Source organism: Lactuca sativa, chromosome 3 (assembly GCF_002870075.4).
Source record: "Lactuca sativa cultivar Salinas chromosome 3, Lsat_Salinas_v11, whole genome shotgun sequence".
Classification (NCBI taxonomy): domain Eukaryota; kingdom Viridiplantae; phylum Streptophyta; class Magnoliopsida; order Asterales; family Asteraceae; genus Lactuca; species Lactuca sativa.
This window is the reverse complement of record NC_056625.2, coordinates 36,667,545-36,684,611: the sequence shown is the minus strand read 5'-3', so window position 1 is coordinate 36,684,611 and position 17,067 is coordinate 36,667,545. Positions and strand designations below refer to the sequence as shown.

At 29.2% G+C, this 17,067-nt stretch overlaps 1 protein-coding gene and 1 long non-coding RNA gene across 3 annotated transcripts; one reads left to right on the top strand and one right to left on the bottom strand.

The window, feature by feature from the left end:
- The first annotated feature begins 2,721 nt into the window (after window positions 1-2,721).
- LOC128132591 (sugar transporter ERD6-like 16) lies at window positions 2,722-5,721 on the top strand. Its single transcript, XM_052769211.1, has 14 exons — window positions 2,722-2,793; window positions 2,912-2,977; window positions 3,102-3,167; window positions 3,269-3,344; window positions 3,425-3,489; window positions 3,563-3,655; window positions 3,778-3,858; window positions 3,937-4,021; window positions 4,108-4,154; window positions 4,287-4,349; window positions 4,500-4,559; window positions 4,789-4,902; window positions 5,119-5,233; window positions 5,433-5,721. Exons 1-14 carry the CDS (start codon window positions 2,728-2,730, stop codon window positions 5,546-5,548), a joined length of 1,113 nt encoding a protein of 370 aa, XP_052625171.1. The 5' UTR covers window positions 2,722-2,727; the 3' UTR covers window positions 5,549-5,721.
- Window positions 5,722-14,321: 8,600 nt separating this feature from the next.
- LOC111876390 (uncharacterized) lies at window positions 14,322-16,897 on the bottom strand. Of its 2 annotated transcripts, XR_006189741.2 has the most exons (4): window positions 16,697-16,897; window positions 16,343-16,455; window positions 15,377-16,230; window positions 14,325-15,291 (listed from the first exon to the last, which is right to left on the bottom strand). It is a non-coding gene; the product is annotated as an uncharacterized LOC111876390 (long non-coding RNA). The 2 variants fall into 2 exon arrangements; XR_002845005.3 differs by having other exon boundaries at window positions 14,322-15,291; window positions 16,343-16,897.
- Window positions 16,898-17,067: the final 170 nt, after the last annotated feature.

Here is a 17,067-nt window from a genome sequence, read left to right as displayed (position 1 = left end):
TGAATGTTGAAGACTCACATTAGGAAAAATATATCGTCTAGGCTTGTTTTCATATTATGTTTTATTAGTTTTGTTTTTATTTTGATTTGTGTTATGTTTTAGTTCCTCGTTTTTATTTTAATTATGTGCCTTTTTTCAAGTAATGAAACATTGTCATTTTTTTATTTTGTGTTTATTAAGAAATTTTTATTAATTTTTTTTATTAAATTATAGTATCTTAATTTTATTTAAAATAAAAAGAAAATAAAGTTAGACCATCCCCAATGGGGGTATCAAGGAGGGTTAATGGATAAAAAATAATGATGTGACATTGAATAGAATAAAAATAACATTATAGCTTGAGTTTAATGAATAAGGAGTTTAATCCCCAACGGTGTCATGAGAATTTCTTTTTCTTTTTCTTTTTTTTCCCTTTTTTACTCAATTTAATATAACAATTTATATAAAGTAAAATTTGATTTTACTTTTTTTTTTCAATAAACAAACCATATATATATATATATATATATATATATATATATATATATATATATATATATATATATATATATATATATATATAGTTGATTGAATTTTTCATATTTTTTTCTTAATTCGAAACTTTTAATTCCTAAACAGTAATCTTTAATTAATATTTAGTAATTGTAACTTTGATTTTTTTAATTAATGTAATATTCTACTTTTATTTATTAATATTATTTAAAAGAAATATAATAAAATGTTGATGTGACAATCCATTAAACTCTTAAGAGTTTAATGGAATGTAGAGTTTAATAGGTAAAATTGTATAGTTAGTGAAATGGTGATGTGGCAATACATTGAACTCTTAAGAGTTCAATGCATTGAAAATGGCCTTAGAGGAAGTAGGAAAGGACTATTTTATAGGTTTAAAGAGTGAGAGAATATTGAAGGAAAATATGAAGGCATCTAGGTGACAAAGTAAAAATGAGAGGTGAAGGATCTAGGGATGAATACACCCTCTAGTCTTAGTATTAGATTTAAATAACTTTTTAGCTTAGAATCGAAAAAAGTTGTTATAACTTTTAAAGTATTCAAGATCTTGAACCTGCTAAGGCCGATGATGTCCCTTGGACTCCACTAGGATTGTTGCCCCTAGAACCCACCTACCATTTTGATCGAACCAAAATCAAATTCTTTTTATACAAGTGCACTTTCCACTTCCTAAAAATCTAGTAACACTAAAATCACCAACAATTTGATTAACCATAAGCAAAGGAGACTAATTGTTAAAGTGTGAAATTTAATGTAGGAGTTCTAGTTGTTCAAATCATGACATGTCCCAAAAAAGAAAAACATGAATCATAAACAGACTTCGGGACAGATTTCCGCATATGATGCTCAAAGAATATGGTTTGTCAATTTTCTTCAACTCAAATGATCAAAATCATGATCACTCTTAGGCATAGACCAAAAACATGCACATTTATGGATGAAATTTATAATTTACTTAAAATATGTTTAAATTTGGAACGTGTTTGGTCAGAGATATTATGGACATGGAAAGACCGAGTACTTAAAAAAATGTTTTATGTGTAGACGGTTCAAAAACGAACAAAATTTCATGAATTTCAGCGTAAATTCATCCCACCCATTATTTGTTTTGTATTGTGCCATTGATGGATGCATGAGGCAATGTTGGTGGTGTTTCTGAAGTTTTCATCATTCTCATTATAAAATCGTCATTCTCCTATCGACCTATCGCCACCATAACCTTTACCTCTTTTCTTCCCCATATATAATAATCTAGGCCTGTTTTCATTGTCCCCATTTAGGCGAAATACACACAAACTAATTATATGGCGACGCATAGAGACGTTGAGAGAGGGGATAAAAAAGGGCTTGAAAAATTGGCGGAGCCTTTTATAGACGATAGTTCAAAAGGCGTTCATCGTTCTAAACAAACCGATCAAAATGCTGCAGGCTCAATCGCGATGGTTCTTCTAAGCACGGCTGTTGCGGTGTGTGGCTCTCTCGAATTCGGAACGTGTGTAAGTTGATCAAAACAATTTGTTTGATTTTGATTTTGATTTTGAATTGAATCTGCGAAGAAGAACGAGGGTTTTGTTTTGGTTGATTTTTAAATCGTTGTGCTTGTGCAGGTGGGATATACTGCTCCTACTCAAGCCGCTCTCAGCATTGATTTAAATTTATCGGTTGCTCAGGTAAATCGTTACTGCTCTTCATCAATTGATCACAATTACTGATTGTATTCTGATTGTGAATTGTGATAGATTCTATAATTAATCGTTGAATATATTATCATGAATGCATGCAGTATGCCCTTTTCGGGTCGATAGTAACCATCAGTGCGATGATTGGAGCAGTCACCAGCGGTAGAATTGCAGACACAATTGGTCGAAAAGGGGTATGAATTATAACATTTTGTATAAAGAGTGCTTCATTGATTTATCTCTAGCTTCTGTGTTACGATTTCATTAATTCAATTTGTTTTAATTTTTTTCTTCAAGTTTCAAGAATGATTTTTCCCCATGCATGCATATTGACGAACGGCCTTTTAATAATATAGTATTATCATGTACATGTACACATGCACATGACTGTCATATACATGTGATGGTATTGTACAACTATATCTGCATGAAGTACAACCTACGACATATATTCAGAGATTCATGTTGCCTGACACTTGTGTTTAATTAATTATCTACTAATCGATGATCGATAATGATGATGAAAAAACAACACATGCAGGCAATGGCATTGTCCTCCGTGTTTTGCGTAGCAGGATGGCTTGCAATCTATTTTGCCATGGTAATTAAATCACAATTATCATAATAATAATAACTAAGTTTATTAATTAATTTTCAAATTGCAACATCATATCAAACCAATCATGCATTTTTCATGTTACTTTATTTTCTTACTTCAGGGAGCTGTTTCGCTTGATACAGGCAGGTTCTTCACTGGATATGGAATAGGAATTTTCTCTTATGTGGTAATTAAATTGCCAAAATTACATTCAAATTTGAAATAAGCGCTATATATTAACTCCACAAATTAATATCCACAATTCACAAACATATCAAAATTAAACTGTTGATTAACTCACATATGTATAGGTCCCAATATATATCGCTGAGATATCGCCAAAAGAGCTTCGTGGAGGGCTAACAACCATCAATCAGGTTAATTAAAACCCTTAAATTTCCATACTATTTATCATGAATAAGCGTGGAGCTCAGTTAGTATCAGTAGTTCATATTTTTCTGTTAATCAATTTATGCAGCTCATGATTGTAACTGGTTCGTCAATATCGTTTTTGGTGGGAACAGTTGTTACATGGAGATCTTTAGCTTTAATCGGTATGTAAAACAGTAAAAGTACTAAAAAAATTTAACCATGAATCCAAAAACTTACGAGAGGTTGAATATTTGATTTGCAGGAATCGTTCCCCCTGTTCTTCTGGTGATTGGCCTAATGTTTATCCCAGAATCCCCAAGATGGCTCGTACGTTCTTACAAATTGGAAAAATTAGGGTTTTTTTAGTAATGTAGGAGATGATAATTGTATTATATTTTAGGCAAAAGTCGGACGTGAAGTAGAATTTCAATCTTCTTTACGCCAACTCCGTGGTGCAAAAGCAAACATTTCTGCTGAAGCCGATGAGATACATGTATGATTGTAGTTTTTCTGCTATATTTTGTTCAAAGAAAAACTGATATATACTATAATTAACTCTGGTCTTACCAAAAAGACGAATTCTTTCTTTGTTTCTTTGGTTTTTGTTTTATATAGGAAACTATAATTAATCTTCAAAAACTTCCTCAAGCTGGAGTACTGGATTTGTTTGATGCCAGATACATAAAACCGGTTATTGTAAGCAAAGGACATTTTTCCTTTTTCTTTAATTCCTTGATGAACTGTAAATTTTATTCAATTAGAATTTGTTTTTAGATTGGTGTTGGATTGATGGTATGCCAACAATGGTGTGGAATCAATGGAATTGGATTCTATGCAAGTGAAATCTTTAAAACTGCTGGTAATTACCCAAATTACTGCTTAAGTTGGAACTTATGATCATTAACTGCTTAGTTTAATGATTTTGTGATCACTTTTTATCCACAGGATTTGCCTCAGGGAAATCTGGAACCATTGCTTATGCCTTGATTCAGGTAAGATATACACCGTACCTTAATGCAGAAAGAACGACTTAATAGAGAATAAGTAGTCTTTCTTATTAAGTCCTAATTTTTTCTTGGTTTTATATCTTTTATATCGCGTTAATATATTATTTTTAAATCCAGATTCCTATCACAATTGTTGGCATGATCTTGCTGGACATATCAGGAAGAAGAATTCTCCTTCTGGTAAGTACAGAGCAATTAACCCTTTACAGATTACCTTTCAACTAATTATAATTTGTACCCCTTTGACTCTCAAAAGTCAACTTTTTAGTCGTTTTTGTGATTTATTTGGTTATAAATATTGCAATAAGTAACATTTTGCTGTTCTATCAGGTTTCTTCATGTGGGACATGTCTAGGCGTTTTTCTTACCGGAACTGCATTTTATTTCATGGTTCACGCTCGTTGCTTATATGGGTTGTATATTTGCAAGAAATAGCAACATACTTTTATTTATATGCTTAATATATATAGCATCCTAATTCCTACATTCATTTCTTCCTATTACAACATTGTAATAGAAATAAATGAAAGTAAGATGTTATATATCATAAACAAATAAATTAAAGTACATTGTTATTTCTTGCTACGCTAAAAAAAATCTAAGTGTTTGATTAATCCAGGGCCAAGCCAAGTTCCTTGGATGGGCTCCACTTTTGGCTGCCTCGGGTGTTTTGGTATTCATAGCAGCATTTTCAATAGGAATGGGAGCAGTACCTTGGCTGATCATGTCTGAGGTAACCTTTCAAAATTTAGTTACGTTAAGTAATAGCAACATATATATATATATATATATATATATATATATATATATATATATATATATATATATATATATATATATATATATACTTTTGTTTATTTATTTGTTTATTATATTATATTATAGCATCCATCCTAGTTTCATTTAACAAACGGGTGAATGCATGCCTTTTGTATTTTGGTTCACATAGATATTCCCGTTGCACATAAAAGGCGCAGCAGGGAGTCTTGTTGTGCTAGTGAATTGGTTGGGTGCGTGGGTGGTTTCTTACAGTTTCAACTTCCTCATCAACTGGAGTCCTGAGGGTACGCACTACTTATATATATATATATATATATATATATATATATATATATATATATATATATATATATATATATATATATATATATATATATATATATATATATATTCACAATCAATCCTGCAGATTAATTTAGTGTACATAGTTAGAATTTCAATTCATGGTCTAAAGAATTTTGTTGCATTTGTGTGTTGGTGTAGGTACCTTTTGGTTGTTTTCAGGATTTGGTATTATTACCATTGTGTTTGTAGTGAAAATGGTGCCAGAAACCAAAGGAAAAAGCTTGGAAGAAATTCAAGCAACTATCAATTCGTAATTTTGTTATTTGGAGTTTAAAAGAAAAGGCATAATAGTCGTAGACCGATATTCAAGAATGTAACATCTAATAGACGAATACGGGCTGCTTTAGTCAATTTTCGGTTTGGTTTTTTTCATTATTCATTTTTATATGTTAATTAGTTATATATATTTTATATGTTTCTTTTGGTATGTTTTGTTGTAGCGATATTAGAGCATCGATGGCTTGTCGACTTGTAATGAAATTATCTATACTGGTTTTTTTGGAGGAATGAAAATATTTTCCAATACATAATAGAAAAATGTGTTCCAATTTGCTATTTTTTTTTTTTAAGATTTGGTTGCCTATTTCAAGGAAGTTTGGATTATGTGACACTAGGCATGTTGCCGCAAGAATAAGATTATAACATATTCAAATATGTAGGAATTAATGTTCAAATATGTGGGAATTAATGTTCACACAAATATAGAACCTATAAATAACATATTCTACTATTAGTATAAGCATATAGACGGATACGTTACAACAAATGCTTCTTTGTAAACAATGTGTACTTTTAGAGCATCCACAATGCATAGTTCAATGGAAAAGTTGAATGAGGTGACATGTCTAATTGTTATTCAATGGATTAAACTCTACCATTGTGGGATGTCATGTTGGCATTCAATGGATATAGAATTCAATGGTCATTGAACTCTTCAATAGGAAAAAAAAACCTTTTAATTATTAAATATATATTCTATTGAACTCTATTGAGTTCAATACATTGTAGAAAAATTAATGTAGAGTTGTATAGTAAGTAAAATGATGATGTGTCAATCCATTAAACTCTAATAAGTTTAATGTATTGGGGATGCCTTTACCAATACCCCATCTACCATATCTTAATTAATCTTCACTAAGAATTACAACATCATCTTTTTCTCATTACATACAAGCATGATATTTAGAATGACCACATCATTTTTTTTTAATTATGTATAAGCACTATTTATTAAAGTGTCATGGTCTAGTAAAGTACCATGGACCAAAAAAAATGAATGCTCATAGAATGTAGCATATATATATATACTAGGCGAATACCCGCGCGTTGCGCAGAAGCATCTATATAGCTGAAATCTTTACAAATATATGTTTTTTTTTTTTTAATTTCAATCTTTTGAATGACATCTATTTGCGGGTTACTCATTAATAAAAGTAAATATAATATATGGTTTAATGTTATTTATAGTTGTTATTGTTAATTAATTTTTTAAAATTTATTTGCTTAACTTTCTAATTTCTATCATTGTAATTATTTAAAACATCAAACATTTTTTTTAAAGGTAACAATATAATTATTTATATAGATTTATTTTTAACTATTGTTATTGTAAGTTATTTTAATTTGTAACAACGGAAATTTTTAAACAAAATTTTCATTTCAAAAGGAAGTATTTTCATCCAAAACAAGGCATAAACATTCAACGTGTCATATCATAATACAAATCATATGAATCCCAAGATCATAAATCATCTATCAGTGTGTACAGATCACGCCGGCGCCTTCCCACGGTCCTCGCTAGTACCTGAAACACATACACAACAACTGTAAGCATAAACGCTTAGTGAGTTCCCCAAAATACAACTTACGCACATACGCCTTTCCAGGCCCTGACCTTCCGGTCCATGTGTCTCAGGGGACTTCCGTCCCTGCTGGGTAAACCTTCCGGTCCTACCCACGCCAACCCTTCGGTCCACATTACAACGCCTTCTGGCCCATAACATATTCGCCTTCCGGCCCACATTAAACATATCATACATAGCACATATAACAATTAACTTATCACATATAACACATATGTCTCATATCATATCCGACCTTCCGGTCACACAATCAAACCCTTCCGGGTACAGTATAGTGAGAAGACTCACCTCGTGAATATCGATAGCTAGCAAATCCCGAAATCACTCGTGCTCGATCCTCTGAGCTACAATCTCCCTATAACATCATACATCTCTTATTAACACTTTTTATCTCTAAGGTTGACTATCCCTAAGAAGTCAACACAGGTCAACTCTGGTCAACGGTCAACAGTCAACTTTGACCGGACTCGGCGAGTGCACAAGGGCAACTCGGCGAGTCTAGACGTTTTCACCAACTCTCTAGGATTCCCTTCTTACACGTCGAGTACTCCCCCTGACTCGACGAGTTCCACCTGGAAGAATCGCGGGGCCACCCCGACTCAACTCGCCGAGTCTCAAGAACGACTCGGCGAGTCCCAGGTCGACTTAGTCCTCCTGTCAACCCTCTCTAACTCACCCTGACTCACTGAGTCAACCTATGACTCGTCTGGACCACTCACTGAGCGAACTCAAGGCAATCTTCAAGCTACTCGCCGAGTCTGCTCATCTGACTCGGCGAGTCCATACCATGCAATCACTCAAACTCGCTTCTAAGGTCAGATCTGCTCCAACAATTCATAGATCTGGCCTTCCTAGACTGATTCATCACGTAAAGCCCCAAACTTGGTGTACATACAACCTCTAAATGTCCATATATGAAGAATTATCAACAAATATCACAACTCAAGGTCATAACCTCTATTGTTCTTCATAAAGCTTGATGAATGAGGCTCTCTGGACCTCTATGGATCTAGATCCAAAGCCTCATCACAAGCAAGGGACTATTTGACCATCAAATCAACCCAACAAAGGCCACAAGAAGCCCTAAATCCAAATATGCTTCACAAAACAGAAGATGAGCCGAAATCATACCTTTAGATCGACGATCTAAGCTTCAAATCCACAGAATAGCAACCTCCTTTGCTTCCTCTTAGCTAGGACTTCCCTCTTCTTTGCCAAACAACACATAAAGGTCAAGAAATGCTTCCTTTCTCTCTCTCAAATCGCTAAAGCACTCTAGGGTTTCTCTCTATGGACTGCTGGGTACAAATGACGGCCATAAGGCCCTTTAAATAGGTCCCAAACCCGAGAAATTAGGGTTTCATTAAACAGCGCGAACTCGCCGAGTCCAGGCGAATCCCGCGTCCAGAATCGCGTCCCTACTCAGCGAGTCTGAGCTCCAACTCGCCGAGTCCCCTCTCAAAACACCAAAATCAAAAACAATAAAGATACCTGGAAATTCGGGCTGTTACATTATTTTAAGCTACTTATTTGAAAACTTTTAATCATTATAAAATATCTTTAGGAAATATTTAAGTTAAATTAATATTACAATTTAGTTTTTGCATTTAACACTAAAATTTATCACTTTTAACTATTTAGAAAATATTCTTTGGGTTTTTTAAGTAGAACTCAAATTTATATTGAAGTTGACCCTGTAATGTTATATTTAAATTAACAATTTTAATATTTTGTCCAAATTGTTCAAAAGTTGTAGCTTTAAACTGATAATGGTTTACATACAACAACATATTAAATCTAATAAATTAAGTATAATCTATGCTATCAATAGCGCGCTATAGCGTTTTGCGGTGTTACTGAACCGCTATTTTGAAATAGCGTTTACGAATAGCGGTGACGCTATTAGCGGCGCTATTGACCGCTATTTACCGCGAACCTCATCAGCGTTATAGCGCCGCTACAACCGATTTTATATTTTCGTACATATTGGGCTACATTGACAAAGAAAAAAACAATTGTGTGTTATTTCAATATTAAATCTTTATTTTTTTTAACTGGTTCTCTAAACTTTTTGTCTTAATAAGTCCAAATAATAAATATATTTAATTACAAAATACAAAGCAACAAATGACAACTTCCCTTTCTCATCCGTTTCAGTACCTAGAAACCACGAATGACTTGAGCTGCGATGACATTTTGACACTTTATAGTTTCCATATTAGTATATTAGAATATTATATATAGATTTTGTTATGTTTTTATATGATTTTTATGATATTAATTATATATAGTATTCATAATCTAATATCTAATGTTTGTATAAATATATAATATAAAATAAACATAAAATTACGAAACCGCTATACCACTGCTATAGCACCACGATAACCGCAATTTCAAATAGCGGCATGTGACCGATATTGAAATTTCAACCGCAATAACTGCTTAGAGTATAATATGTTAAAAGTTAAAGACATAACTTTATAAGTAGAAGTAAAAATATTATTTAAATATTAAGATTTAGTTTATTTATCATTACATTTTCGGTTTGATATTTATTTAATCTTATTAACTAACTTATAATCATTATCAGATAGACACTACAATTTATCACTTTTAACTATTTACAAAATATTCTTTAGGTTGTTTAAGTTGAACTAAAGTTTATATTTAAGTTGATCCTATAAGGTTATATTTAAATTAACAATTTAAATATTTTATACAAATTGTTCTAAAGTTGTAGCTTTAAAATGATAATGGTTTACATACAACATATTAGACCCAATAAATTAAGTATAATATGTTAAAAGTTAAAAACATAACTTTATAATATATTCTTTTCACATTGAAATTTAGTTTATATATGATTACACTTTAGGATTTATATTTATTATCTTTACAAAATTTTACATCTAATAAATTAAGTATAATATGTTAAAATATAAATACATAACTTTATAAGTAAAAGCAAAACTATTATTTTAATATTGAAATTTAGTTTATTTTTTTGTTACACTTTGGGTTTTATACTTATTTATCCTTATTAACCAATTTATAATCATTATTAGAAAGACACGACAATTTATCATTTTTAACTATTTACCAAATATTCTTTGGGTTGTTTAAGTTGAACTAAATTTATATTTAAGTTGATCATGTAAGGTTATATTTAAATTAACAATTTAAGTATTTTATACAAATTGATCAAAAGTTGTACCTTTAAAATGATAAGGGTTTACATACAACATATTAGACCTAATAAATTAAGTATAATATGTTAAAAGTTAAAAAACAAACTTTATAAGTAGAAGAAAATATATATTTTTAATATTGAAATTTAGTTTATATATGATTACAAAACCAACTTATAATAATTATTAGAAAGAAATTGAAAAGTCATGGGAGTTTCAAATGAATGTGGTGAAAGGAAAAAATGCATGGGAATTTCAAATGAATGTGGTTCAAGAAAAAATGCAAGCTTTATAAGTATACTAGACGAATGTCCGCGCATTGCGCAGAAGCATCTATATAACTGAAATCTTTACATGTTTTTTTTTAAATATAACAATAATGTTATTGTTAAATTTGATATAATAATTCTTATACTATGGAGATATAATATATTGATTATTTTTGAAGAGTAAATTACACGAATGGTCCATATGGTTTGGGGTGATTTGCACGCTTGGTCCCTAACTTATTTTTTTAACTCGGAATGTCTCTACTATTTGTTTTTGTTACACGTTTGGTCTCTGTCTTACCTAAAAAAGACTATTATTTAAATAGGGAAAAATGATGGGGTATGTAAGGTAAGGTGAATGGGTGGGGTTGAGGGTGTGTTTATTTAAATAAATTAGAAAATCAAGGGAAAAATAGTCTTTTTAGGTAAGATAGGGACCAAGTGCGTAACAAAAAAAATAGTAAAAATAGTAGCACGCAGCCATGTGGTGAGCACAAAGCGAACTATTCTTTTGCCTTTTACTAAAAAAAAAAAAGAAAACAAAAAAAATAGTAGGGACCTTCCGAGTTAAAAAAATAAGTCAAAGACCAAACACGTAAATTACTCTAAAACATAGGGTCCATCCATGTAATTTACTCTATTTTGAATTATATGATAATTCAATCTTTTGAATGACCTCTGCCTACGGGTTACTCATCAAATAAAATAAAATATAATATATAGTAATGTTATTTATAGTTGTAGTTAATATTAATTAATTTTTCTAAACTTATTTTGTTTAACGTTTTAATTTCTATCATTGTAATTATTTAAAATATCAAACAATTGTTTTTTGTTCTTTTAAAGGTAACAATATAATCATTTATATAGAGTTATTTTTAACTATTGTTATTGTAAGTTATTTTAAGCTAACTATTTGAAAACTTTTAACAATTATAAAAATATATTTAGGAAATATTTTAGTTAAATTGATATTACAATTTTGTTTTTGCGTTTAGCACTACAATTTATCATTTTTAACTATTCACAAAATATTTTTTGGGTTTTTTAAGTGGACTTGAAATTTATATTGAAGTTGACCTTGTAATGTTATATTTAAATTAACAATTTAAGTATTTTGTCCAAGCTGTTCAAAAGTTTTAGCTTTAAATTGATAATGGTTTACATATAACAACATATTAAATCTAATAAATTAAGTATAATATGTTAAAAATTAAAGACATAACTTTATAAGTAGAAGTAAAAATATTATTTTAATAATGAAATTTTGTTTATTTATGATTACACTTTAGGTTTGATACTTATTTAACTTTATTAACCAACTTATAATCAATATTATAAAGACACTACAATTTATCACTTTTAACTATTTACAAAATATTCTTTAGGTTATTTAAGTTGAACAAAAATTTATATTTAAGTTGATCCTTTAAGGTTATATTTAAATTAACAATTTAAGTATTTTATACAAATTGTTCAAAAGTTGTAGCTTTAAAATGATAATGGTTTACATACAACAACATATTAGACCTAACAAATTAAGTATAATATGTTAAAAGTTAAAAACATAACTTTATAAGTAGAAGAAAATATATTCTTTTAATATTGAAATTTAGTTTATATATGATTACACTTTAGGTTTTATATTTATTTAACCTTATTAACCAACTTATAATCATTATTAGAAAAAAATTGAAAAGTCATCGGAGTTTCAAATGAATGTGGTGAAAGGAAAAATGAATGAGAGTTTCAAATGAATCTGGTGAAAGAAAAAATATTAGCTTTATAAGTATATAATGACTGGGCGAATGCCCGCGAGTTGCGCAGAAGCATCTATATAACTGACCTCTTTACAAATATATGTTTTTTTTTTAATATAACATTAATGTTGTAGTTAAATTTAATATAATAATTCGTATACTAAGTTGATATAATATATTGATTATTTTGAATTATATGGTAATATATACATCTATTAAAACTGCATAATCTCAATCTTTTGAATGATCTCTACCTGTGAGTTACTCATGAATAAAATTAAATATAATATATGGTTTAATATTATTTATAGTTGTTGTTATTGTTAATTAATTTTTTAAAATTTATTTGCTTAACGTTTTAATTTCTATCATTGTAATTATTTAAAATATCAAACATTTTTATTTTATTTTAAAGGTAACAATATAATCATTTATATAGAGTTATTTTTAACTATTGTTATTGTTAGTTATTTTAAGCTACTTATTTGAAAACTTTTAACGATTATAAAAATATCAATAGGAAATATTAGTTAAATTGATATTACAATTTAGTTTTTTGCATTTAACACTACAATTTATCATTTCTAACTATTCACGAAATATTCTTTAAGTTTGTTATGTGAAACTGAAATTTATATTGAAGTTGACTCTGTAATGTTATACTTAAATTAACAATTTAAGTATTTTGTACAAACTGTTTGAAAGTTGTAGCTTTAAACTGATAATATTTTACATACAACAACATATTAAATCTAATAAATTAATAATAATATGTCAAAAAGTTAAAGACATAACTTTATAAGTAGAAGTAAAAATATTATTTTAATATTGAAATTTAGTTTATTTATGATTAAATTTTTGGTTTGATGCTTATTTAACCTTATTAACCAACTTATAATCATTATTAGAAAGACAGTACAATTTATCACTTTTAACTATTTACAAAATATTCTTTAGATTGTATAAGTTGAACTAAAATTATATTTAAGTTGATCCCGTAAGATTATATTTAAATTAACAGTTTAAATATTGTATACAAATTATTCAAAAGTTGTAGCTTTAAAGTGATAATGGTTTACATACAATAACATATTAGACCTAATAAATTAAGTATAATATGTTAAAAGTTAAAAACATAACTTTATAAGTAGAAGAAAATATATTCTTTTATTGAAATTTAGTTTATATATGATTACACTTTAGGTTTTATATTTATTTATCCTTATTAACCAACTTATAATCATTATTAGAAAGAAAGTGAAAAGTCATGGGAGTTTCAAATAAATGTGGTGAAAGAAAAAATGCTTCCTTTATAAGTATACTAGGCGAATCCTCGCGCGTTGCGGGAGAATAAAATTATATAGTTAAAATAATAACTTTTACCAAATTATTATTTAATATTTCTACTTTGAAATAAAATGTTAGTAGTAAAGCAAACATATAGTTAACATATTAGTTTTATTAAGCATTATAGTTTAATTTTTAAGTCATTGTGATATATACAACTAGGTTAATACCCGTGGAAACCACAGATGAGAAAAAAACACTATTGATAATTTCAAATTATAATGACTAATCAATGATTTGAAAAGAATAGTATTTTACAAAGTTTGACATTTCTTTTATAAGTTTAAAATGATTAGTTAAAATTAATATATACCGATATGAATATCTGTTCAACATTCTACATGTATAAATGTAAAATTGCTTACCTTCAAAATTTTAAAATAATCGTTTAAGCCTAAAAAAGAATGACCTAACACAATAATTAAGACATTAAAACAACTTTAAAACTTAATAGGCATGATAATAATTAATATTGGATTTGCAAACAGTTAATAATAATTATTGTTAGAATGTTTTGAAAAAAAACAGATTTAGGTAGGTTGGTTTTATAATGATATAAAAATAGAAAAATATGATGCGTTTGAATTAAAATAATATAAGACTATTACCTTTCACTAATATAATTAACACATTAGTTGATTTAAAATGATAAAAGACTATTACCTTTCACGTTCGGTTAATCTGTATCCAATCCATCATATGCTTGTTTTAGGAATTTATGACAAAGTTAGTATATATGGCTTTGATAAATGAGATGCACCTAAACATCATTATGACACTCTTAGCTTCTTTTACACATGTTAATAAATTACTACTATTGTTTTAAGTTATTTCTATATGAAACATTTTAATTGTTTAGAGATTAAACATATGTAGATATTAAATTACTTATAATATCTGAAATGTCCTTTTACGTCGAAATACATTAGACTACCCATATTCCATAGGCTCTAAATTTCAATCCTTCTAGAAAAGACAAACAAAAACTTTTATCCACATCAAATAACATGAGCATCAACATAAGCAGATCAACTTCTTCATACAAACCATATTGTTATTCAAACTTCACTCCAACCAAAAACCTTATAATAACCTTCAAACCCAAAAAGAACAAATGGTCAACAAATGACCATTTTACCCTTGATTAAAAAAGCACATATACTCTTAAAATTAACAACAATTACCTGTTTAGGATCATAAACAACATAATGATTATATTCATGAGGACTTTCTTTATGCTTGATTTCTACCAGACAGCCAATACAGATCCTAAAACAGAAGAGTGCGATGGAACTCAAAGCCATCTTACGCTCATTACTGAATTTGAACTATTACACCCAAGATTCTATATAATCCAAGAAACACGAAAATGATATTTACTAAGAAAAAAACCCATCAAATTAACAAATTAACAAATTAACAATTAAAATGGAGAAACCCACGAATAACCCCTTCAGAGTATAAAGTAAAAAATTGTAATATTGAATTATATTAACCTTTTGGCGATGACTACACTCTTCACATCCACGAATAACCGCTTCAGAGATCCGATTGTTTGAAGTTTAGTTCTACATTAATACCGTACAATCGACAAACATCTTATATACACTATTAATAAATTTAATTGATTAAAAACAATATTTTAATACAAACCTTTTCAAATGTAGACGCATCTTGTGAATTGCTATCAATTAGCCATAGTTTATCCAAGGTCTAGGCCTAACAGGCATCTTAATCTTTTCATCGTCACTTTTCTCAATATATGCTTCGTTCTTGGATGTTGTTCAAAAATACTCATAGGGACAAGAACATTGTTATCTTTAACTCTTTTTAGAGTAAAAGATGTAAGAGATTCAAATCCTGGTCGAATTGATGGAATATCAATGGCTTTTTCTTTGACATCATGTCTGTCCCCATCATGAAATTATTTTCACAAAAATTCTAGCTCGATATTATTTAATTTTTTAAATGCTTTATCTGCATCATAATCAAGTTCAAGCATATGGAGTAATTTGCCAATTAGTAACACATAAAAGTACCATGGATTGGATCGATGGTTGATATATACATATACATAGATGATAAAAAAAGTTCAAAGAATATGAATATTGATTACCCCAAAAGAGAGATGCAATCTTTATTAGTCAAATGCAGGTCCAAATGTTATATATGGTTCTAAATTTAAAAGAAACCTAATAATTCAATAAAAAGAAAGATGATTAAGAATTTACTTTATAGGAATTGGTTTCAGAGTCTTGTTTGCCATCTCAATCGTCTATAAAAAAAAGTATCATGTTAATGGAACCATAAGAAGTAAGAGGAGTTTATTAACAAAAGGGAAATCAGAATTTATCATCACCTTGTGCTTGAGTAGCTGATGAAAATACTGTTTATAGATTTCTTTATAGCCCAAAGAAAATCAATAAACCAAACTAATCTTAACTACACTAACCATTTTCTTTCAAACATTTCATCAAGCATGTGGTGTGCATCTTCAAACCTGCCAACTTAATCGTGACAATATTTATCAGGACTTAAAATGCATGTCAATTAGAAGGTTTTCCTATGACCGTCATGAACAATAAAGTTATATTCGCTATAAATTAAAGGTATAGTTACCTTGCCCTGGCAACCCTCCTCGTTCTCCTATTTCCCTCTCTGTTCCTTCTGCGGGCAACTCTCATCCCTGTCGATGACCCTCATGTTCCAGTCATGATGTCCTTCTCCACAACCTAAATCACAGAGACTCAAAATAGAATCAATCCAGGTCACTCATGAAGATCGCTTCTTAGAAATAAATACCCTCCGCAAAATCGAAGCAGGAGTTGACTTTTGGAAATACCTCTTCAAAATCCACCCAAACTTATACTGATTTATTACATAATAGTTGTTGTACATCAAACAATCTTAATCTAACATACGAATGGAGCTATGGTGGAATAAGAAGAAGAAGAAGAGAGAGAAAGACATTACCACAAAGAGTTAGATTTGATTTGGTTTGAACAATAACAAAAAACACAACCATTCAATTTCGTTCCTCAAATATTGGGATGTTCGTAATCAGATCACAAATTTTTCGTGATTACATAGTTGATTTCTCGGGAAAAAAACTGGAAACTCTTAGTCAGTTACAATCTTGTGCCATAAAGTAGGATTTCATTTTGAAATTTGATATTATTCATCCAAGGATTCACTTTCCTAATCCTAATCTACGTGACTTTTAAGCATAAAAGGGCAAAATAGGAACATCACATTGGAAAATTGAGCGGGAGAAAAAGGTGGAGAAAGGCTGAGTAATTGACACGTGTCATATTGGTACTGTTTTATTAGGATAGTAGATTATT

Excerpts from the sequence above, each read along its gene's own strand:
- LOC128132591 (XM_052769211.1), top strand. The coding sequence starts at position 2,728 with ATGCAGGCAATGGCATTGTCCTCCGTGTTTTGCGTAGCAGGATGGCTT. Across the intron at positions 4,022-4,107 it reads TGAAATCTTTAAAACTGCTG|GATTTGCCTCAGGGAAATCT; the intron begins GTAATTACCCAA and ends TTTTATCCACAG. Across the intron at positions 4,903-5,118 it reads CTTGGCTGATCATGTCTGAG|ATATTCCCGTTGCACATAAA; the intron begins GTAACCTTTCAA and ends TGGTTCACATAG.